This window comes from Corvus hawaiiensis, chromosome 8 (assembly GCF_020740725.1).
Source record: "Corvus hawaiiensis isolate bCorHaw1 chromosome 8, bCorHaw1.pri.cur, whole genome shotgun sequence".
NCBI classification, from domain to species: Eukaryota; Metazoa; Chordata; class Aves; order Passeriformes; family Corvidae; genus Corvus; species Corvus hawaiiensis.
In genome coordinates, this window is record NC_063220.1 from 19955766 (window position 1) to 19979113 (window position 23348).

At 51.9% G+C, this 23348-nt stretch overlaps 3 protein-coding genes across 7 annotated transcripts in view; 2 read left to right on the plus strand and 1 right to left on the minus strand.

Annotated features, from left to right (window-relative positions):
- Nucleotides 1–359: 359 nt before the first annotated feature.
- Nucleotides 360–11402, plus strand: CUEDC2 (CUE domain containing 2). 2 transcript variants are annotated; one of them, XM_048312138.1, is made up of 10 exons: nt 360–449; nt 1264–1393; nt 4456–4547; nt 5375–5518; nt 5842–5903; nt 7340–7473; nt 8312–8482; nt 8744–8805; nt 10444–10504; nt 10884–11402. In XM_048312138.1, exons 3-10 carry the CDS (start codon nt 4474–4476, stop codon nt 11028–11030), a joined length of 855 nt encoding a protein of 284 aa, XP_048168095.1. In that variant the 5' UTR covers nt 360–449; nt 1264–1393; nt 4456–4473; the 3' UTR covers nt 11031–11402. The 2 variants fall into 2 exon arrangements, with proteins under 2 accessions (XP_048168095.1, XP_048168096.1); XM_048312139.1 differs by lacking the exon at nt 360–449 and adding an exon at nt 707–1082.
- A 644-nt stretch (nt 11403–12046) lies between these two features.
- On the minus strand, nt 12047–16639 carry FBXL15 (F-box and leucine rich repeat protein 15). 3 transcript variants are annotated; one of them, XM_048312136.1, is made up of 4 exons: nt 16534–16639; nt 14264–14514; nt 13018–13520; nt 12047–12656 (listed from the first exon to the last, which is right to left on the minus strand). In XM_048312136.1, exons 2-4 carry the CDS (start codon nt 14444–14446, stop codon nt 12467–12469), a joined length of 876 nt encoding a protein of 291 aa, XP_048168093.1. In that variant the 5' UTR covers nt 14447–14514; nt 16534–16639; the 3' UTR covers nt 12047–12466. The 3 variants fall into 3 exon arrangements, with proteins under 3 accessions (XP_048168093.1, XP_048168094.1, XP_048168092.1); XM_048312137.1 differs by lacking the exon at nt 16534–16639 and adding an exon at nt 16373–16454; XM_048312135.1 differs by lacking the exon at nt 16534–16639 and adding an exon at nt 15299–15406.
- PSD (pleckstrin and Sec7 domain containing) overlaps nt 16181–23348 on the plus strand; it is a 45735-nt gene continuing 38567 nt past the window's right edge. The window contains exons 1-3 of one of the 2 annotated variants that reach the window (XM_048312111.1): nt 16181–16257; nt 17482–17602; nt 18985–19117. The gene's annotated coding sequence lies outside the window, so the exon portion shown is untranslated. The remainder of the gene's footprint in view (nt 16258–17481; nt 17603–18984; nt 19118–23348) is intronic. The other variant, XM_048312112.1, reaches the window with a different exon arrangement.

A 23348-nucleotide genomic window follows, 5' to 3' on the forward strand; every position in this document is an offset into this window, starting at 1 on the left:
GTCGAGCCTGCGTGTAGCGGAGTGGCTCTTTCGCCAGGGGACTGCACGATGGGCGGCCCAGAGAGCAGGGCAGCTTGGCCCAAACACTTGAAAGCGCGCTACTTTCATCAGGGAACGCATCTCTCGCACTCGGCAGAGATGAAAGTTCCGGGGAGCCTCTCCCGGGGTGACTCCACCAAGCACCACCGCGTCCCCAGCCCTCCCCAGACGCTGCAGCCCCGCCCCGCGCCGCGCCGCGCCTGCCCGGGCTGCTGCCCACACGGAAGATGGCGGCGCGGGGAGCGGCAGCGCGCAGCCGCCCTGCCCTGCCCTGCCCTGCCCTGCCGGCCCTGCCCTGCCGCGCGCACCCCGGCGGCTGGCGGCGGGCGCGGCCACGTGACGCGTTCGAGCGCGCTGCGCGGGCCCCGCGCGGAGGGAGGACGGCGCGGCGGGGGCGCGCGGGCGATCAGGTGACCGCTAACCCCCCCCGCCGGCGGCGGCGCGCGCCCGTTACCGCCCCGCCCGCGGGGACGCGGGGCACGGGATGGGGGCACGGGATACGGGACAAGGGACACAGCGCCGGGGAGCCGGGGGAAACCGGGAGTGGGGCTCTCCTCCGGGGTCCGCAGCGCGGGGGGCGGGAGACGGGCCAAGGGGCCGGGCAGGGTAACGCGCAGCCTCTGCGGTGCGGGGATCGACCCGCGGTGCGGGCGGCACGGCGGGGGGGGGATCCGGCCCGTGCACCGCGTGTTTCGGGCTCTCTGCGGCCTCGCTGTCGAGCCCCGGCGAGGGAAGCCTGGCCCGCAGAGCGGGATGGCGGGGAGCAGCCCGAGAGCAGTGAAAGCCGCCCCGGGGCTGCCCAGCCGGTGTTGCCGCTCCCCCGCGGAGCTCCGGCCCTGGCGACCTGCGCAGCAGGGACACACAGCGCTCGCCCGCCGGTCTCCTTAAAGCCTCGAGAAACAACTTCTGCTTGGCCATGGCGATGAGGCCACCAGTGCTTTTGGAATACGTTGGTGATGTGCAGGGACCACTGCTGACCCTGCTACATGTACTGTGGATGTTGAAAAACATCACGACATCACAGTGAATTTGAGCGTTGGCAGGTACACTGTTCTCACAACCATGCTATCCTTTCACAAAGTACATTTTATTCCAAAGAATAAAGCTGTATCATCTGCATTAGGGGAAATGGTCACAAGTAACATAAAGCATAAAGACATCAGTATACAGAATGATTCTCTTGTGCTCCTGCTTCAGCTAATGCAGCTTTCCTTTCCCATAAAGGGGCTCCCTCATTCCTTGCTTGGGCCTGGCAGTCATAGGATGGACTGTCGACTCCTCTGCAGGCACTGAAGTGACTTCATAAGCACTGGCCGTGAGCCGAAGACCTCGCACAGGTGACACATCTGCTCTGGTAAGGGCCCTGTGTCAGTAGAGTACCCAAGTGCAGCTTTCCAGTGTAGATCTAGAGGGGAGGGCAGAGTCTGGCTACTGGCATTACTATCTTCTGTTACTGTAATTTACTGGGGCTAAGCTATAAACAAGTCTTATTTCAATTTTAGAGCATTAAGCAGTTAATTGTGTTAACACACACAGTGACCTCAGCCTGCTTTCCCATAGCAACCACACTGTGAAAGCCCTTTCAGGGACTTCCTTAGTAAGAAAAACAAAAAATAGAAGCACTGAAATTGTCTGTGAAGTGTCTCTTAGCTTGGAAAGTTTTCTTTTAAGCCACCAAAGTAGTTCAGTGGAGTATAGCCACAGCTCACTCTTTGCCCTGCATATATGTCTTTTGAGAAGTTTCCTCTGAGCCTGTATGTCACAGGCTGCACTGAGAGGGCCTTATATCCCAGATAAATGCACTTCCCCAAGCGCAGACACACCGAGCAGCATAAGACATACTCTTTGCTTTTTCAGAAAAAAATTTCAGAGAGAGCTCAGTGAACCATCCCTGTCCCATTACTCACTCACATAAAAATAATCACTGACACTTGAGCTAAATGAACCTTTAATCAATCCCTCAGCCAGATCAGATTTACCTAAACTTTCTCTAACCTGTTCTGAGAAACATCCAAGGATACAACACCCACCTCCTCCACTTGCAGAAACCTCTAGTCAAATTTATGATCCCATAAAAGTTGATATACATCCAAATGGCAGTTCCTTAGCTCAGAAATATTTTCTAAATTGGTCAGATCTATCTTGTTAATAAAAAGTCCAAGGCTCACAGTCATTCCCATTCCATCACATTGACCATTTGAGAATGATTACTGAAGTTGGAGTTGAAAGAGCCTTCCAAAACAATCTAGTTGTATGCAAACGGTTCAGATTCTCGCCCCCTTTTTTTTTTTTTTTGAGGAAGAGAGATTCATACCAACTTTTCTTCAATACAGCATAAGTAGCTATTTCATACACGACAAGGACAATGGTACTTTTAGAGGGATATTATTTCTATATTTGTTTTACAAAAAAAACCCAACGAAACCAACAAACTAAATTTGACATTAATGTGTTGGGAAGGAGAATGCAAGGGGATGGAGATTGCTGAGATTGCTGGGTTCTCAACACTGACAGTAAGGTGGGACACCCTGTTGAGATGCTGGCCGAAGTATCTAATACAGCAAATGAATAATTTTCACATTCACAGTTTGAGAACTGATACCACTTTTCTCTGCCTGAGGTGAGGAAATACATGTGCCATGTGATGTTATGTGGATCAAGTAAGCACTCCTGGTATTTTAAGCTGTCTGCCTTAATGAGATGACATACAGTGCTCCACTTCTCACTCTTTAATAATAAACCCCAGTGTTCAAAGACCAGGGTTTGTCAGAAAAGTTACGAGGATTTCCAAGAGCTGAAGGTCTTGTGTTCTGACAGTGCAAAACTGTGAGGCTGTAGCTGTGAGCAGAGCAATAGGAGTATCATTTCATCATATGCTTTTAAAAATAAATCCTGTGCAACATGTTACACAGAACCCACATTGCAACAACAGGAAATGCAGAAAGACTTTCACAGATCTATTTGAACCAGTGACAACTAGTGAAGTGATCTTAAAATCCACGTTGCAATTATGACTGGGAGTTTAGAAGCCAGGTAACACCTTTTCAGGAAAATTGAGCTCTCAGGAGAGTGATTTCTCCTGCCTCTGGGTTGTAGATAATTTTGTGCATTGTAAATCACTCTCACACAAAACTGAGCACATAGCATAAGCTCTTCTAGTGAATCTCCCCTTAACTATTGTAGGTCATCACTAGAAAAAGTGTAGCATTTGAAGGTATAATACATAAGGCGTTTTGATGTCCCAAGTTCTGTAATTCTAAACTTGGCTGTGTCATGCAGTGGTTTTGTTTATATCCTGCTAGCTGCTCATCTAGGGAAGCTAATCTAGGGAAATACCAAAGCTTTCTGATTCCCATGGGAAATCAGAATTGTCTGTCAGCAACCTATATGAGTGGTCCATGAGTTCTGTGTCAAACAGGCCTGGTCAGGTCCTAGTGTAGTTGAAATGAGAGAGCTGCACTGATGGGAGCACGATGACCCTTGGAACCTCTCTGGCCAATGACGATACCAATTTCTCTGAATGCAAGGTTGGTTTCCTTCCTGGGAAGAACTTGGTGCTTATACCACAAATTTGTCCACCCAGCAGCTCTGTAGACCCCAAGGGGAAGGAATGGTTAAGAAACAGCTTTTTTTCCACTCCATTCAGTCCAGGCTCAGTACCGATAGCTGAAGCAGGGCTGTGGGTAGCCCCTTTTTGCCACTGCTTCTGTAGGAGCTCTGTGATTCTTAGGACTCCCCTGAGTTTTGGGTTATCAAGTGCCCCTTGTTGCAGCTGTATCAACTGTAGAATGGCTCATTTACTGAGCACAACAACAGGCTGCTGTTTGGGCAGGATTCCACTGGCAGCCCATGCCTGACCTGGAGACCTTTGATATTTTGGCTGGCAGACTACTTGTCTGTGCCCTGCTTGGTATGTCCCAGTAAAATATGCTCTAGGATGTCCTTTCTTTAGGAGACATTACCCTTCCTCCCACTCATTCCTGAGTCGAGTCCAAGCATCACTGCATATGCTCTTAGCTGGAAGGTCCACCCCTTTCTGCACTGAGTGTACAAGCCCGCTACCCATTTCTTCCTCACTGGACAGCACAGTCTTCCAGCTCAGAAGGTGTCCCTGCAGTCCTGTAGCTGGACACATCTGAATTTACAGCTTTGCTTCTGAGAGGGGACATTTTAAATGTACAGTACAGCTGCATACTGACAGCATGAACAGAGTCAGATATTGGGCTCCCTTTTCCAGTGGATCCTCATACTGCAGCTTTTTATGGATATCTTTGCCCGCTGTTACCCGGAGATGACAAGACATTGGAGGATTTTGTGAATAGTTCTCATGGGAAGAGCACACTTACCTATACCATACCTGCATTTTGATTTTATTGAAATTACATGGAGTTTTCTTTTTCCTTCTTTTTTTTAAAGAAAAAGGTTTAAAGAGACATGGAGCTTGAAAGAATCATTCAAGACACACTGACGCGCTTCATCCAGTCCCACGTCCCTGCAGCAGATCTCAGGTATGTTGAGATAGGCAGATCCAGTATCTTTGTTCCAGCTTGAACTCTGCATTGTCACTCTGTGCATTATACTGAATTCTGTACTTTGCCTGTACTTTGTCTTGCTCTCCTTTAAGTCAGATCCAGGATGCAGGTAATTTGCTCAGGCTCTGATGGGAATGCTGGAAAACTATCGTTTAGCATTGCAATCTAGCAATGTCATTTCTTTGATGACCAAGATGATTAATTTCCTGTCCAGTAATACACATTAGAATATGGGATTTCCTTCATTCCACAGTGCTCCCACATGGCTTTCTGAGCAGGATAATCTATGTCAGGCCTCTCCCCATTTTGAACTCTGCCTGCATGCAGAGATACAGCCACCTTGAGGCTGGAACACAGCAGCTGGTTTTGCAGCTGGTGGCAGCAGTGACGCAAGCGTGGAGAGCAGCAAGCAGAGAACACTGCATCCCATAGAAAGTGTAACTTAACAAAATATGATGACCTCACCTGAAACACCAGTCAATGTAGAACAGCTAAGGTACTTGGAATATTTTGGTTAGCTCAGCTGAAGCACCCACAGGAGCACAGCCTCTGGAACACAAGCTGGGGCTTTCATTCAGTGCTGCCCAGGAAGCAGGACCACATGCACTATTTATCTGTTAATGCTTCCCTCTCAACCACTGACCACCTGCGACTTGGCCTCACAGGTGGTATTTCCTCATAACATACAGTTCACATAGGTCCTTCTGCTGCTGTATTAGACACAAGGTTAGGCAGAATGGGGATGGAGAGAAAGGAAAAAATGGGCCTGTTCACCCTGCTGCCTGTGTTCTCTTTGTCTCCAGTGGGATGGATGATGTTTTCTTCTCTTATATCACGGGTGTCCTGGAAGAGCTGGGCTCACCAGAGTCCTCTGAAGAGACTTTTGACATGGATACCTTTGTGGAAATGATGGAGGCATATATCCCTGGTTTTGCAGAAATCCACAGGTATGTGATTGTTACTGGTTTATATGTGCATGCCACACTCTGGGGGCCTGGCCCCAAGCCCCTCAGTACTACAAATTCTTTTGTTATACCCAGTTAAAGATGTATTAGTACCAAACCTGAGCCATCATGATAAGTCACTCTTTGCCTGAATGCACAGATGCAAATCCTAATATAGTTTGCAGGTAGGTCCTTGGCCATCTGAAATACCAGTTGATTTTACTGGACTTCCCATCAAGCCTTATCTTTCTGTAAAATGGTATCCAAGTAGGATAGGCTAGTGCTTTTACTCCTCAAGCTAATTATACAGCTTCTGTCTCTTGCAGTGGGGATGTTTGTGAAATGATGTTCTCCCTCTCAGAAAGGCTTGGTGAAGCTCGAAACAAAGGTGAGTTACACAAACAATTTCAGCACAAGATCTGTACATGCTTTTAGTCTTAATATTTGGAGTTGAACAATGTCACAGAATAAAATACAAACTTGTTTGCTACAGTTAGGAACTCATAAGGTAGCCTGAACTGATTGACAGGTTTGGGGTTTTTATTTTGAACGTTCAGTCAGGTTTTTCATATCAACAGATGGGAGGTTGGAGTCATGGAATACTGTCCAAGATGTACTGGAGTGAAAAACTCTTGATCAATTCTCCAAATATCTCTATTGAGATCAAATCCAGAGTAATAAGAAAGAAATACCCAATTCAGGGCTGCTTGTTGAAATTCTGCCGTAGGTTAATTCTGAAAGCGAGGATTTCTGCCTGCCTCTGATAGCCATCTGCCTATGTGGCACTACCACTGGGCAGCCTTGCTCGGGTGCATCATCAAATAGAGTATCCAGCTGACTACATGTATCACATCTAGACTTTGGGCATCCTCAAAACTCACTTCCTGTTCATCCATGAACCCTGGCACAGATGCAAAATCCGTGATGTGCTCTGACCTGCACTATGCAGGACTACGGAAGACTACACTGTGCCAATGGCCTTTTCTAACCTCAGCATTCACAGACCAGCTGGATTGCTGTATCAATCAACCCCATGGGTACTTTCCACTAAAGAACAGACAGGCTGAAGTGCCTGGATATTAAACCTTCCAGGACATAACCAGTCTGAATTTTGCTGGTCTAGCAACATCACTGCTGTCTTGCCAGAAGGCTGCACAGTAGAATAGACAGTCCTGTCTTTTATCTTACCTGCTGCTTTCTTGAACTTGACAAAATCTACTGCTCTGCTCTGCTCCCCTGCATCCTACCCTTTGAGGATCCTGATGTAGCCAGAATGTGGAAAGAAAGCACCATCCCAGTCTTAGTACAGAATAAAAGTGGAATGGTTCTTCCTACAATGAGAAAAAGAGCCTGTAAAAAAAGAGATGCATCAGAGTAACCTGATCACAGGATGTGCTGGCTTGCATGCAGCTTGGGGACTACCCTAGTGTATTCCCAAGTTTAAAATCAAAATTACACCTTAGTTCAAAGATAGAGCAAATACCAGGGAATTCTTAGAAATGGAAATATCCACAACCGAAGCACTAGCGGACCAAGAATTGAAAAGTAGAATTGAATTTGCAAGCAGCCTATACCCTGTACAGCCTGGAAATGCAGAACTCAGGCACTCCAGCATATGCTAGCACTGGCTTCCTGCAGATCAGTGGGAGCAGAGCTACAGCTATCCCTGCTGAGGGCAGGAGAAACAGTAGTGCTTCCAAGTCTTGTCACTTAAGGAGAGATTTGCTTTGGCACACAATGCGCTAGCAATCTAATGCCAACAGAAAGCACAGAGCTCTAGCCTTAGTGGGACTGTTCCTCAGGAGATATCACTGTGTCTTTAAGAAAAACTTGGCCAAAAGGCTGTGGAAAGCAGGAGTGAAGCGCCCTCTGAAGACCTCACCAAGGGCCAGGAGCCTGGAGCTGGAGTCTGCAACGGGGAAAGACTGTGCACTCTAACAGACGGAGCCGGGGCCCAGGTATGAGTACCCCGCAGAGGAGCAGGAGCACTGGGGACAGTCACACAGCACTAGGCTACCAGCACCACCTGAGGGCATTTTCCAGCTCTGGAAGGAACCACAGCATAGGCTGTGACACAGCATCACTTGTGTCCATGATCTTCTCCATCATATGGCCGAGCAAGACTGTCAGAAAATTATGTGCTGACAGACTGTGAGCCAATGCTCTGGCTCATTATTTCCAGTGGCTGGAAAGGGTGAGCCAGAGTAATGGCTGAGAGCCTGTCCCAGTGCCTTCAGAGATCCCACAGCAGCTATGGGTACTGCAGCACCTTCCACATCAACCCCACCTTCCTCCCCCAATGCCCTGCTTGCTGTTTCTGCAGTACTGATCTGTTCCTGCTCTGCAGTACAATCATTCTGTGTCCACAGCCTTCTAGCAAATGCTGCTATGCTAATTCCTCCTGGTGTAGCCTCAGGTCAGTGTTTAGCAGGCCCTTTCGTTTCTAATCAAAGTACATACAACTTCACAAGGTGGGCAGGAGTCAGACATTCGCACCACAGGGTCCAGAAAGCTCACTCCTAAGCATGGCCACACAGATGAGTCAGTTCACAGTAGCCCTACTTTAAAGCAAGTTGAAATACAGAGGGAGGAGATTAAAGGACAGTGAGAGGAGTTGGTCTATCTTTCCAAACACACCTGTTGGCTTCAGGAATCAGATTTAGTAATGCTGGTAAGGAGAGAGAGCTTTCAGCAAAGGGCAAGCTGAATTTCCTGACCTTGAAAAACCAGAGGCCCTTTTCAATAGCCCTCTCCTCACTGCATCCCCAACTTACCTCTGTCTCTTGCTCCAACTAGGAAGGCGCTGACTTGAAGGATGGGGTGGAGCTGCTACTGGAGATGTTCCCGGCCTGTACTGTGAGCCAGGCAGAGAAGGCTCTCGCCATGGCCTTGGGGAACTTGGAAGAGGCAGTGCAGTTAATTGTGGAGGAGAAGGTGGAAATTGGCCCAGCAGGTGTGAGTGTGAAGGTACTGTACTCTGACCTGGGTGGCAGTGGGCCAAGGAGCAGGGCAGAGCTGCTCAGGGACACACAGGTCCCACAGCTGTCTGCTACAAGCAGAAATCTAAGCTGTGCCCACAACCAAGCCAGGACCCCAGTGGAGCTGTGGCTGGCACCCCCTTTCCCACAGGGGCTGGGGTGTTCCACCAGCAGCTGGGCTCACTGAGCTAGCGGGTAAGCTGTACACTCCTGTGTTGTGCTGTTCACACACCAGCTTGTCTCCTCCCAGGAACTGGCACGGCCTCGCAGAGCACCCAACCATGAGGAACTAAAACAGGTCATCCTACAGAAGTAAGTACCCAGCAGCAAAGAACCCCTTATTTTGCTCCAAATAAATGAAGAGGTGGCAGTTTGGGAAACAGTGAGGTCTCTAAAGAAGTAGGGGTGGATATTAGCTGAACACATCTAAGTGCAAATACAATCATCGGCTGGGGTAAAGAAAAGAAAAAGCTAAAAATCCAAGCAAATACACACAAAAACCCCAACAAACAAACAAGCCACAAAACCCAAACAACAGAACAGGTTTGGTTTCTTTTAGAGCTCTGACACAGAAACACGTTACCTGTACCAGCTGGGTCACAGCACTACTACAGCTGCATGCATGGTTTCAGCCTTCTGTAGATAAAGTGTAAGTCACAGTGCTGTTAGCTGAGGTCCTGGTTAAAGGTTCAAGACACAAACATCACGCTGCAGCTCAGGTAAAAAACACATGGTGACGTGTAGTAACTCATTCATACCTCCATTCTTGGACAGTCCAAATAAGGTTAAGGATACCTTCAAGAGAGCCTGTACAACAGCACTGAGAAGATTAAATCTCAATTGCTGAAGGTGTGAATTCAAAGCATTTAAAGAAACCTCTCTGAATTCCTCCTGTGGACTTCCTGGGAATCAAAGTAGCTTTAGATTAGTTTACCTATATTCATTTCTAAAAGCATTTAATTCTCAGTGGGAGAACCCACACTGTGGTTTCATCGATCTGCTTTAAGATCTCAGCTTTCATGAGCATCCTCATGCAGGCATACAGCTTCCACACATCTATCCAGCCACATCTTTTCCACTTTACATTCTCCCCAGGGACAGGATAAACAGTCAATGGGCTAGGAAAGGTAAAGCAAGGCAGAACAGCATCCAGGCAGAAGTATTAATCCTTGTCCTTGCCCATCTCCTATGCAGGCTCATTTCAGAGTGACAGGCAAGGGAACAAAAAAGCACCAGCTGCTTGTTATGTTTCTGAGAACTTCACTTTAATGACGTTTTGGCAACATCCTGTACTTTAAACATCACTCAAGCACAGGTACAGAAAGCAGATCGCCATAGCTGAAGATACACAAGAGCAACTATACTAACTACTGAGGGAGAAGTCATGGTCAGCTGTGCTAAATCAGCACCAAACTCTCAGAGTAGCAACTCAGCAGTACAGCAAGCAAATGCTTGGACCCTGATGTTTCAGTTACATAGGAAATGAGGTGATGTTTTTATCAAGTTGCTTCCAGCACAGAATTGTGTCACAGTCAAATAGTAGGAGGAATGTGAAAGGAACACCATCATTCAGGGCAAAAGCAGACAGATTGGTCCTGTAATCTCACCTATGTCTCATCTGGCTGCCATAACTTGGACTGAGGGAGCAAAGCAGAGCACACCAGACCTCAGTACCCCTCTCAGTTCTGCAGTGGCTATCAGCATTCTCAACCACCTGAGTTTTCAATACCCTTCACATACAGCTAAGGATGCTACTCCAGGAGAATCCTGCTAGATTCTGACCAGAAGGATGACTTCTTACCCATTTCATCCAGAGTTCTCCTAGCTGCAATCTAGGCACATAGGACACGCTGCACAGCCACTGACCAGCCTGGGGAGTAGGGACATAGGCTGTGAGTAGCCCCAGGCAGTATATGTTACAGTGCCCACTAAGTGCTTCCTGTGTTTCAGGTACATGATGGTGGATAGTGCAGACGATCAGAAAACGCATCGGCCAGCTCCACCCAAAGAGGTAAGCAGACCAGTCACAGCTCACCAGCAGTTTGAATGTCCATACAAGGTTTAAAAAAAACAGGCTGCAAGTCCAAAAAAACAACGGAACAGGCCACAGGCAGGTCTGTTCATAGAACCTGTCAGTCAAAGAAGGAAGATTAGCTCAGCTAAGGTGCTGCAGGGACTATCAGTTCTTACCTTTTCTGACTACCGTGGCTCTTGCTCCCTCCCATTAGACAGCATCCTTCCCAGTTTTGGCCAAGATTCCCAAGACAAGACAATTGTAAAGCAGCCTACCCACCCACCTCCCATAGTGCAGCTCTGCTTTTGCTTGCCCCCTCCTTTTCTCTAGCAGTGTGGCTGTCCATCCACTTGGTGCTAATATCTTTCCTCTCTAGGCTCCCAAGAAGTTGATCCGCTATATTGATAACCAGGTGGTGAGTACAAAAGGAGAGAGGTACAAAGACATCAAGAAGCCTGAGAGCGAGGAGATGAAGAGAACCTACATCAGTCTAAAACCAGCCAGGAAGTACAAGTTCCACTGACAGCCAGGTCCTTCTGCTCTTCAGCTTTCCACCTCACTGCCAGGCATGGCAGGATGGATATGTGGTGCTAGGAATGAGGCGACTCCACCTGCCACTAACTTGAACCAACCTGGAAGCCAAGACACTGCTTTCAGCTCCCTCAGCTAACCTGGCTGAGGGGACTTCTCTCCTTGTGTAGCTATCCCTCTGCCCCCAGGGGCACACCGCAGTGGCTCTCCAGGGCTTGGGCATACTCTGCTATTCCTTGCATGGGACATTTTTAGATCTGAGATGTGGCATGTGCTTTTGCAGCAACCTTTTTAACAAGTCTTTGTGCACTGTTGCTTTAAGTGCCAGTATTAATAAAGATGATGTGAGTTGGTGTGTAGTTCAGCCAGAGCATGCACATGCTTTACAGACACTGCCTGCAGTCCTTCCTAGGGCCAAAGACGGGAGCAGGGTCATCCTCTCATCCTCTAATTACTCTCTTCATCACATTCTCAAGATGCAGGTGCTGTTTGATTAACTGCCTAGCGGATAAAAGGGCTTAGGCTCAACTCCAGAACCAGGCTCTCCCTGCCAACACAATCTGCAGCTCTCCCCATAAACTCCAGCTGACAGCAGAGTCAGTGCTCCTTCCATTTCTCACCACTGTTGAGAGTCAAAGCTCCAGCCACGCAGCAGGGAGCAAAATACAGTAGCAGGCCTGGGCACTACTAAAATGTTAAGTCAGATGCTGGAAGAAACAAATGACAATGATCAACTGCTTTTAGTGACAGGACAGTTAGGTTTGGCATTTTTCTGTCAGTCTAACTGCCATTAGGAGCATGTTCCCCATGAAAACAACTCCCACCTTGCCCCAGCCTAAACCAGCACCCTAGGCCTGGGCAGACACACTGCCTGCACTGGGGCCATTCTAGTCCTTTGATGCCAGGCTGGCCAGTGGCTGTGGGCTGGAGCTAGGCTCACTGCCCTCCTCTCAGAGCCCAGAGGGGCCTGCCCTCTCCCAAGAGGAGGGCTGGTAGCTATTCTTTCTGCTGGCCTGATTTGTTCCACAGCTCTGCTGGCATGCCCTGCACACCCACCGTAGGGGACAGTCCCCATCAAACACTCCCCTGCTTTCTGGACAGCTGCCGCTTAAAGATTTAAAATACAACAAATAATAAATCCTATCTATTAGTTGGCCTGACCAAGGCCTGTTCAGCACCATGGTGTTCCTGCAAATCACTCGCTCTTTCCATGCCACTGCAGAGGGAGTTACTTTCCCCAGAGGCACCAATGAAGTCCACTTACGAACACTCAGTGGCTGCTAAACAGCCCCAGAGGAAAGAGTGAGCCCCAGGCCAGCCTCACCAACGGGACTGACCTCTCCCTCTGCACGTCTCAACAGCAGCCAGTTCAGGCATCCTTCTGGGATCCCAGCATTGTCAGTCCCCCCCTCCCCAGCAGCAGCAGTTCTAGATCTGAAGGTTGATGAAAGGGGCGAAGCCAACCACGTCCTGCAGCAGAACGAGAGCCCTCTGCAGCGGAGGCTCCACATCCAGCTCCACCCCACGGCTTCGGAGGATGCTCAAGCTGGACTCAGCCACGTTGTGGCAATGCTTGACCTTCAGCGAGCGCAGCTTGGGACAGTACTCAGCCAGGACCCTGCCAAGAAAGAGAGCACATACAAGTTGCAAGTCAGGACTTCTAAGTGCACCACTCACACTCTTCTCTACTCGCAGCAGCCCAGTGCTCGTGACTGTGCCACACGCACCATTCTTTGGGAGCAGCACCATGGTGGTATGAGATAAAGTCAAGGGACATGGTTGGATCCCAGACCTACCCTCCATGATATGCTGGGAAATTTGCTGGCAGTAGCATACAGTGCCTCTCCTGAAGGGCTTGCTAGTGGCTTCTCTCCCAGACTAAGCTCTCACTGCTTTTAGCATGAAGAGATCTGACTTTCCTCTCTGGTTCTCTTCCTCCCCCCACCCCAAATACCTGCCATCCCCACATTGCTCAGTACCTGATGGAGTCATTCTTGACTCGCAGACACCCTGTGAGGTCCAAGTGCTCCAGCTCTGGGCAGCACTTGGCAGTCTCCTCGACTGCCACGTCACCCACATTGGCATTGACAGCCAGTGACAGAGACTTGAGCCTGCTGCACTTCTGCACCAGGTAGCAGATGGCCTCGTCCTTCAGCTGGCGACAGGCCGTCAGGTCCACAGCCTCCAGCGCCTTGCAGTGGTCAGCCAGGCTGCGCAGGGACAAGCTGTCCACCCACTCACAGTGAGCCAGGGAGAGCTGGCGCAGGCTGGGGCAGCTCAGTGAGATGGCCACCAGCGCATGGCGGCTGAGCTGGGCGCAGCCCTTCAGCTGGATCCGGTGCAGGTGGTGGTTCTGCCCGATGACTGGGAGCAGCTCCTGGTCTGTCAGCCAGTCGGAGCAGTTCTGGAGTGCCAGCTGCTGCAGAACTTCGTTGTCCTTCAACAGGTTAACAAAAGCAGCTCGAGGGATGGCAGGTCCAATCTGCGTGGGGAACCAGGGAAGAATGAGGCATCCCCCCAGGGTTTCAGATAAGCCTGATCCTTACCAAATACTCTCTCCCCTTCTCTCTTCTGCTGTGACAGTAGTGACCAAAGCCATACCCTGTTCTCATCCCAGGGCAAAACCTACCATCAGACTGCTCACCTCATGCCAAGGCTACTGCCACAAGATGAGATAGATCATACTCTGGTTTCTCCATCCCAGATCATCACTTCTGCATTTATATACCCATGATGAGCTCCACACCTCTGCTTTCCAAAAATCTCTTTGCTAGACCACTCTGTGTCCTCAGAACAGCAGCTACTCTAGTCTTTCCCAGTCCCAGGCAGTGGCTCCCAGGAATAGCACAAACTTTCCCTGAAGACCAAGCACAGAGTTATCTCCCATCAGACCCAACCTACTGCACAACCTTCGAGAAGGACATGGCACTCCAAAACTTCTGTTTCTCCCAGCCAGTGCCCCATAATAGCCTGGGTGGAGTTTCCAGGCTTACTCCTCCTAGGGCCTCTTACTCAAGACACTGGCATTGCTGGGCCCTGAATCACTGCCTCTCCTCCCTGAGCCCATCTGTCCAGTTTGACACCTGAGCCATTAGCCCAAGCTCCTGAGCAGAAACTACCCTCCTTGCCAAGGGTTTCTTCTCCCCACATAGACAGATGCTCCCCTGTTAGTTCCAGAGCAGTAGGACATCTGTTGCCTCCCCCAGCCTCAGAGTCATCCAATACCTGGCTTGAGTCAAAGCAGCGCATGTTGGCCAGGTACAGCTGAATGAGAGACTGGAATGACTTGCTGACCCTCTGCAGGCTCAGGAGCTGCTGCAGTGGCAGATGAGAGAGGATATGAGGAACCAAGATGTCTTCCCAGGGCAGGTCCAGGAGGCATCCCCTGGTCGGGGTCACACTCATCATCAGACACCAGAAAGCCAGGCTACTGCAGGAGCCAGGCTAGATCAGCTCACACCTACTGCCGGGTGCCTCTAGGAGGAACAGCCAGAAAGAAAGACTCAGGGACGTTTCCCACAATCAGCCCACAGGGAATAGCTCCTTGACTAGCCATCAGCAGGGCACGTGCCTGCCCCCTGCATCACCACCTCCCCAGCTTGGGACGTTCATTGCTCAGGCATCCGAGTCTACCTGCCCGAAGTGCCCTCCAGGAGAGCTTGGGTGGGGCTTTCCATCAGCTGCTGAAGGAAGCCCTGTCCCTCAGCGAAGCAGCAAGAAGCTGCTGCAGCGTTACCACACGAGTCGCACCGTAGCTGTGCCCAGCTTCCATGTCTGAGCATAGCTCTACCTGTCGGCCAGTCCCCGCATCCAGTGCCGGGCCACTCGGGCACCCTGCAAGGGGGAGAGACCAGGTGCTTACTCCTTCCCGCGGGGAGAAACAAGGCTCCGGGCTCTCCCCAGGGAGTCTCCCTCCGAGGAGCGGACGCTCAGCATCTCTGCGGAGATGAGCTCTCGGGCCGCGAAGGGAAGGAGCAGAGGGGTTCCGGCAGCCCAGAGACCCTCGAGCTGCGGCTGGAGGCTGCGGTTAGACTCGGCCCCAGCAGAGTCCGCAGCTGGGGGGCGGCCTCACTCGAGGCCATTCCTGTCCCGCCACCCAACGGGTCTCCCTCGGCCCCAGAGCCGCCCCGGGGCTGCCCCGCCGCAGCAGCGGGGCGGCCGCAAGAGCTCCGCCGGGACGAGGACACCGCCCCGCTGCCCGCCGCAGCGCCCCACGGCGAGGCAGCAGCCTTGCCCTGCCCTGCCCCGGCCCCCCGGTACCTGCGGCCCCACCGGGGCTGCCCCAGCCGCTCCATCCCGCGCCGCACCCGCCCCGGACACCGGCAGCCGCCCGTGACGTCACGGCGCCGGGCGGAAGTGCGCGGGCCCCGCCACCCCGCCTTCGGCCCCGCCCCTGGCCGCGCCCCGGCGGCGGCGGGCGCTACCGGGACCGGCCCGGACACACCGGGAGGCACCAGCCCGTGGTGGGGAGCGCCGGGCGGGACAGCGGCCCACGGTGGTCACAAGTCCCTCTGGTGTCGCAGCGACTCCTGCAGGTTGCTCCCAGTGGCACGGTGCGGCGCGCACACCGGCCTTGGTGCCCCAGCACACCGGGCGCACCCGCTCCCCCGAGCACAGCGCCTGTCCCAGTTCCTCAGTTATCCCAGATCCCCAGTGCACACCAGATCCCCATGGACCCAGTTTCCCGGCGCACACCGGTGGCTGCAGGCCGGCAGCTACCCCGGTTCCCCAGCGCACACCGCCTGTCCCAGTTCCTCAGCGATCCCGTTTCCCCAGCGCACACGAGATCCCAGCGCACACCAGCTGCTCCAGTTCCCCACGGCCCCAGTTCCCCGGCGCACACCGGTTGCTCAGCCCCGCAGCTACCGAGGCTCCCCGGCGCACACCGGCTGCCCCCGTTCCCCACGGCCCCGGTTCCCCGGCGCACACCGGTTGCCCCCGTTCCCCACGGCCCCGGTTCCCCGGCGCACACCGGCTGCCCCCGTTCCCCACGGCCCCGGTTCCCCGGCGCACAGCGGCTGCCCCCGTTCCCCACGGCCCCGGTTCCCCGGCGCACACCGGCTGCCCCCGTTCCCCACGGCCCCGGTTCCCCGGCGCACACCGGCTGCCCCCATTCCCCGGTCCCAGTGCACGCCCCTGCCCCGGCGGGCGGCCGCGCATGCGCAGCGCGGCGCCGCTGTCCGTTCAGCACCACGCGGAGCCGGGACCCGCTGCTGCCGGTGAGCGACGGCCCCGCCAGACCCCCCCGAGCCACCTGCCCGGCTCCGCGGCTCTCCCAGCGGGCTGTGCCGCCCTTTTCCAGATCCCCGGGAAAGGCCAATCCCTGGGGCTCACAGTTCTCACAGCACCCCCGACCGGCAGCCACTGGGCCCCGCTCCTCTGCCGGTACCGGGCTGTCCCCGCCCCGGGGCTGCCCGCGGCCCGCCGCTCCCAGCCCGCATCCTCCCACGCTGCCAACAGGCTCCTCGCGCTCCGCTCCCCTGCCGGTGCCCCACCTGCCTCCGCAGCGCCGAGGACAGGGCGGGGTCCTTGCCCGCAGCCCCCGCGGAGAAGCGGCCCGGGCTCCTGCCCGCGCAGTTGCCATAACGACCCCGTAGAAACGCACGCTGCTCCTTCCTCCTCCCTGTCGGTTTGCGGGGCGAGCACAGGCGGGCACCCGGTCCGCGTTGGTGCGGCACTCGTACACCACACCTCCGAGCCGGCACTGGGCGTTTGACCCCATCTCTGTCTCGGGTCTGAGACCTGCTGACTTGTGCAGCATCAAGCTGCTGATTACTGCGGGCATAGGAACTATTAAAAAAATCCACCTGGCAAAAGAGCAGGGCCCACAGACAGTGAATAAATCCCAAATTCCTGGTCCCAAGTTTCCTGGAAAGCAATGACCCATCACCTGCTCTGCTAATTTCCTCAAAAGGTGGAAGCTGGTTTGCAGAAAGGTCTTCATTCCCCAGTGCCTGTCCTCTGGGGGAAGCTACCCACCCTGCCTGCCCCTGGACATGTAACACCTGCTCCTCGAAGATCCCAGTGGCTTCCTGAGTTAGCACAGTGCACTTCTTATTTAGAGAAGGACAAGTGATGCAGGGTTTTAAATTTTGTATTGGAGTTAAGAATGCCCCTGGCCATGTTCTAGGACAGCCCTTTCTTTCCCTATGGTGGGGGCACTTTGTTTTTGACTTCCTGCTGTGAGATAGAAATGTGCAACCTGGCAGAGTCCCTTAATATATAGAATCACTGGACTTGCGGTCAGGAGTGGTGGAAGCTGGCGTGAGGCTGGTTAGGGCCACTAAGGTTTATAAGTGCCCCAAGGGCCTGATAGCTGTTGGCCTGTGAGGGGCTTGGCTGGTTGGCTGGCTACAGCTGTTGAGATGCATGTGCTAGGTACTAGGAATTATGAATACTTTTCAGCTGTGAAATGTTCATATTGTTCTCTTTTTTATCCACAGGTTGTTTGCAGATGCAGAAAAACCTCAGAGACTGTTACTGTATTGTAGAGGTGTGTGCTGAGACACAGCTTTACACCATCAGGATGTTCAGTGAACCCAGCAACTTAGGTCTACACCAATGGTAAGGATCCCAAACCAGTACTGGTTTTGTGCTCATGTCTATCAAGTTTTCCTAGTGCACAGCAGTTGTGATATGGCTGTACAGCACTGCAGTACAGGGCTTGCAGGGTGTTATCCACTGCAGCTTTGCAGTGAAGGGACAGCTCAAAGCAGACAAGCTTGAGGAACCAGAGCTTTGTTCTGCTCTGCTCAGTCAAGATTTGGAGCAAGCTTCTGCCTTTCTGGTGGCATATGTTCTGCCAAAGGTGGGTCTGCATTTTTCTTGAGAGGTGTCTGTAAGTCTCCTTTTTAAGCTTCAGTTGGATGCCCATTTTTAGTTGATCCATAATACCTCAAACTGGTCTGCCAAAACAGCTTTCTGAGTTGGACCTGGTGAATGCTGGGCTGTGACACCTGCAGTTCTTGCAGGACAGCTGAGGAAGTGTATTGCACAGGTATCTTCAACACGCAAGGGATGCTGTTCAGTTCCCTGGCACTCCTGTTATCCCAGTGGCCACTGATGTCCTGTGGGGGAAAGCAGGGCTACTGCGTCAGGCCTTGAGCTGATCCATAGTAATGAGAGACCGAGCTGAGCCCCAGGGGGAGGAAGCAGATTAGCTCACAGCTGTTGCTGCTGCAGCTTTCTTGTATATTCCTTGGAAACATACGGTGCTGGCAGCTCACAGAGCCAGGGCATGGCATCTTCACCCTCGTGAACATCCCCTGAAGTGAACAGAGACTTCAGCCAGCTCCACTGCTGTGAGGCAGTGCTGATGCACAGCTATACTTCTGAGGAGTCTAGAGAAGCAGTTTGGTCATCACCTCATCCTTTTGGAAGTGGAGATGAGATTTAGGAAACTGGGGCCTGAAGGAGGGGGAGTCTTATGGTTGGAAGAGCTGACCTCAAGTCAGGAACCCAAGTTTTTGTTCCCAGAGATGCTCCTGATTTCCCAGCTATAATGGGCAAGTCTTCCCCACTTATGCCTTTTGACTTTTCCCTTGCATTGAAAATGCAGTTATTTCCATGTCAGAGGCGTATTCAGAGGTTGTCTGGGTTTCCACAAGCCTGCTGGGGTTTCCAGAAGCTGGTGCTGTTCAAGGGTACAACTTATTTTTAGGAGATCAGTATGATGCCAAGCCAACATTATCCCGATGCTCTATCACCTCATATGATGGCTTGGCACCTTGCTGGCTAAACACCTTTAGCCTTGCAAAGACTTTGAGGCCATTTTCTTTACAGTTTTCTACTAGTCTCAAGTGGGACAAGAAACTTGTCAAGATCTTGTCAAGAACACCAGTAGCTCTGCAATATTCACTCCTCTAAGATGTGAGAGCTAGGTGAATGCAGTACCACAGAAGTTTAGTAAAGCCTCTCAACACTGTTTTTTCTTGGACTTTCACCAGGTTCTTTCAAAGGATCTGGCTCCATCTTTTCTCTGGCTGCAGGATAAGTCTGACAGCCTCCATCACTCTCAGGGTTGGAGTGGACCACAGCTGGACTTCTTGGTTGCATGGGAGAAGGTATTGAGCTCATAGGGTAAGCTCTGCTGTCAGTCAGTGCTGAGACTGCACAGTGTCACCAGAAGCCATTTTTAAGCTGGTGAAACAAGAACACATGGTGACTTCTGTTCAACTCTTCCCTGTAAATGCCACCTTCCTACTTCTTATTGAGAAAAGACTTTGACTATACAGTCAGGGCTAAAAAAAAAAGAAATAAATAGAAGTAAAGCAAGACCAAGTTCTGCAAGTCAAGGTTGAAAGAGGATTATGAGAAGCTCCCAACTAAACGGAAATACAGGGCTGTTCTGCAGCATCCCACTCATGAATCCCCTGCATTCAAGCTTTCAGTCTGTCCTTTGCATTTATCTCCATAGATTTCCATGACAGCCATTTTGCTCAGTTTTCTGGATATACTTGTAATTACTCCTCTATATGTGACCTTCAAGGCCTTTTACACAATCCTGTATGTGACTGTGTTCTTCCTGTGCTGGGTCAGACTGTGTGCCTGGGGCTTACTGTCTCTTTTCTGCATAAAATACTCTATATTCATTGCTCTCACTTCCCTTTACACCCTTTCACCTTTCCCTAAGTGAATCTTGAGGCTGAAGGTATGAGGAAGGGATCACATCTTAGTGCTGCATAGATTAGCTGGAGAGCAGTCTAAAGATCTGTGCTTGTAGCACAAGCATGTCCTGGGAGGCTACACAAGAGAATGGCTGATTTGGGTTGTTTCAGACTAAATTTGGCTCTTTGGTGCAGTGACTCACCGTGGTGAGGTAGGTCTGGTGAATGACCTGCTGGCACCCAGGAAGCTCTGTCTTCACTGGAGAGCCCACTCTGCCACTCATAAATTCCTTGCTTTCCTTCAAGACCATCTTTCCTTGAGCATCTTTTTACCAAGAGATACTCCCACACAATTGTTCCCCTAACTGCTGTGTAGGGAGATTATTTATGTCTCAAGCTGTGCTGAGGCCCCACCTCCCACATCCCCAGGACAGGTTTTATCATGCTGTGATTTCTGCCTTCATCTTGACAGAGCAATGCTGGTGCAGGAGGAAGCCCGCTCCCTGTGCAGGTGCTGCCTGGCGCTGGGACAGAGTCTGAGGGGATTTCTGTAATAGCAGGTGTGCCTGGGGCATTGCAGAAATATTTTGTTACAGCTCATTCTGAGGCCCAGCACACAGCTTTCACTATCACCTCTCTACAACTCCACTCTTCCAAGCCCCTGTCCCTCCTGCAAGAGGGAGCAGCACAAGCTGGAGCTGGGATGCTGAGTAGGGCACTGGCAGATGGGCAGGCAGCAGCTATCCCTCATGTAAACTGTAGTTTGCACAGGCTCTTCTCTCTGGTAAGACATTTTACAGTCTGTATCCTCTTCTAGAATGCCTTTCACCCTGAATAATCTTGCCGTGGTCCCACATGAGTGCCCCATGCAGGGGAGCTGCAAGAGGCACAGGACAGTACAGGTTTGCCCTCCCCTGTGCCAGGTTTGGGTGGAAGAGGCTTCGGGAAGGATCTCCAGCACTGTCTTTTTGCCCTGACTAAGCTGCAAAACAGCATTTGTATAGGACTGTCCAAGGGAGGGTATTTTCGCCATTTATCTTTAACCACAAGTCTGGTGGAATAACAGATAAGTGCATCAGCCCATTAAAGACTTGGCTTTTGCTGCAATTGCTTTTTTAATATATGACTAGGATGTAGTTGGGTGTTAGCACTAGAGACAGAAGGCATTAATTAGAGCCATGTAGTTATGTCTAGGCCCTGAGGGAACACATGCAACCTAATTGGTTGCCCTGGAGCCCTCAACGAAGAGATAAGGGGAGTTCAGCTTCCCTTGCTTTCACTGGGACTCATCGATTGCGTGGCTGGAGTTGCTATTTCCATGATGCTTCCAGTCAGTTGGGTGAGAAGAGCCCATCTGCTGATGGATTGACTGTCCCCCCCTTGCAGGCCTACACTGTGCCCTGGGGCTACAATACAGCCCCACAGCAGTGCGGCAGAATATGCCTTTGTACCCTTTGCAATGCCTTAAGCACAAAACACACCAGAGAGGAGATGGCGCTGACAGTGCCCATAGCCTCAGAGAAGCAGCCCTGGGATGCACTGGGGTGTTCACCCCAAGTGGAGCTGCAGCTGCAGCTGCAGCACCTTTCTAGAGACTGATCCATGTGCCATAGGGCAAGCCGAGCATGAGCGTCTCCTGGAGCCTCCTGTGGGAAGGAGCTCTTGTCTAACCCCTCTTCACCCTAATTTCACCTAGATCTGTATCATTGTTGGGACACTGTTACACATCAGGTTGATCTCTTCGGAAGTTCATCGCTGTGCTGCCTTGATGATACCCAGACCCTTCTGCCTTTGGGAGGGAAAAACTGTATTGCAGACTTATGAACATGACCAAGGACAGTGCTGGCAATATTTTAAAAACTCCTGGAAGCTGCCTGTTGCAGGGCTGGGAGGCTGAAAGGGATGACATGGAGTTGAGTGGACTCTAATACAGGAAGGACATGGTACCTGCAGGCAAGGACTGGAGGTCCTGAAGTACCCAAATGATGGTAAAGAGGGTTCCCAGTGCACTGCACTCCTATCTCTCTAGCTAAGCCCACTGGATTGGGGCTGGGAGATGGAGTGTGGGGGACACCTTGTCCCCTTCTGTCATCTGCTAGAAGGGTTTTCTGCTCCCTCCTGTCCTGCATCAGCTGGGGAGGGATTCACAGCAGGAGGGATCAGGAGAGCCAGGGCTAAATCCTGAAAATCCTGATCCAAGTGGGGCTTATGTCAGTGCTGGCTAGACCCATGTATGTGGACATATCTTTCATGAGTTATAGGGCTGTAGGAAGGTGAGTGGGATATGGAACAGGACACTGTAGGGAGAGCAACGGCTACTGCTACGGCAGGGGAAACACGTGTTTTGGACAGAAATGTGTTTTCTGAGAATGGTCTGGATCTCCAGTCGGGGTGGCAGGAAAAGACCTCTCTCTTACCTTTTGCAGCTCTCAGCAGGGCTGCCTGCAGGTGCTGGGAAGGCACAGACGTGCCTCATCCTGGTATGGACACACTGGGAAAGCTCTGAGCTCTTCCACTTGGTTAAATATTTCACTCTGGCTGTGGCTTAGAGAAAAGCCTTCCCCCTCCCCGCCCTCCTGCCATCAAGAAGCTGCTGAAGGAATCAGGTCGTTGATCCTTCAGCAGTGAGGCCCCTAAGTAGCCCAGCTTCTTGGAGTCTGCCAGAAAAGCCGGCTGTGTGTAAGGCAGCCGAGACCCACAGTCCTCGGTGTGGGGGAGAGAGGCCCCTCACAGGCAGGAGCCTGGAGAAGGAAGGAGAAAATGGCAGCACTTTGATGCATTAAATATGAGGAAAGCCTTCCCAGCCTGATGCTTTTCCCCCATGCCTGGGAGGGCAGAAGGAGACACACTTTCTGGATGCCGGTGGGGGCAGATGAGCATGGAGCTGGACTTGCTGCAGGCAGGGAAAGCAGCAAGGAGAGGCAGCTCTTCCCAAATTCTCTTGCAGACACGATGTGCACATGAAGCCCCAGCTCCCCTGGGCTTCTTCTCTCACACACATTTAATAATGATTGCTGGGCTGGGTAATAAAGTGCTGTTTAATAGCAAATCGATCTGGCAACCTGTAAGGGCGCAAAGTGCTGGCTGCCAGTCCCAGTGGCTGCCACACGCAGACCCAGTGCGCTGGCAGTACAGGGTCCTGAAGACCTGCCACAGCACCCCTCACTTTGGTACCCAGCTGTCCCATATGAGCTCTACTCATACGTGCTGTTGGTGCCAGTGGAGCCCCCATGCCAAGGCAGCAGACAAAGGATAGGCAATTTTCCCCCCTTGTATCTAGAAGTGGTTTCCTGAGATTGGTATGGCATTTACCATCCTTGAGGTGCCTAGTGACACCATGACATCAAGTTCCTGCTGGCCTGAGACACCTTGACACTCATGGCTGTAGTGTGCTTAGGGTGATGACCTTTGGAGAGGTAAGTCCCTGGCACAGAGCCTGTGCTCTAAGGCAAGGACTTGCTGATGTTGGTTGATGGCCTAGACCACATGGCAGCTTTTGTCTTCTCATCCTCGTGATTCTTAAGCAGTGGCGGGGCACAGGGGAGCCTGTACACTTTGGCATAGGGCACAACGCACAGGCCGTGCATGCTCATGCATGACGCGTGCCAGTGCTCACATAGTACCTTGCATGCAGCTGAGCAGGGACAGGCCGTTCATGTCGGTGTTGCACGCTGATGAACGGAGATATGCGCACCAGGACATGG

What these genes read in the sequence shown, in the direction of transcription:
- CUEDC2 (XM_048312138.1), top strand. Translation starts at nt 4,474, where the DNA reads ATGGAGCTTGAAAGAATCATTCAAGACACACTGACGCGCTTCATCCAG. An exon ending in CAGACGGAGCCGGGGCCCAG is followed by an intron (nt 7,474 to 8,311) that starts GTATGAGTACCC and finishes TGCTCCAACTAG; the next exon opens with GAAGGCGCTGACTTGAAGGA. An exon ending in GGCCAGCTCCACCCAAAGAG is followed by an intron (nt 10,505 to 10,883) that starts GTAAGCAGACCA and finishes TTTCCTCTCTAG; the next exon opens with GCTCCCAAGAAGTTGATCCG.
- FBXL15 (XM_048312136.1), bottom strand. Translation starts at nt 14,446, where the DNA reads ATGATGAGTGTGACCCCGACCAGGGGATGCCTCCTGGACCTGCCCTGG. An exon ending in GCTGCTTTGACTCAAGCCAG is followed by an intron (nt 13,521 to 14,263) that starts GTATTGGATGAC and finishes TTCCCCACGCAG; the next exon opens with ATTGGACCTGCCATCCCTCG. An exon ending in GTCAAGAATGACTCCATCAG is followed by an intron (nt 12,657 to 13,017) that starts GTACTGAGCAAT and finishes CTTTCTTGGCAG; the next exon opens with GGTCCTGGCTGAGTACTGTC.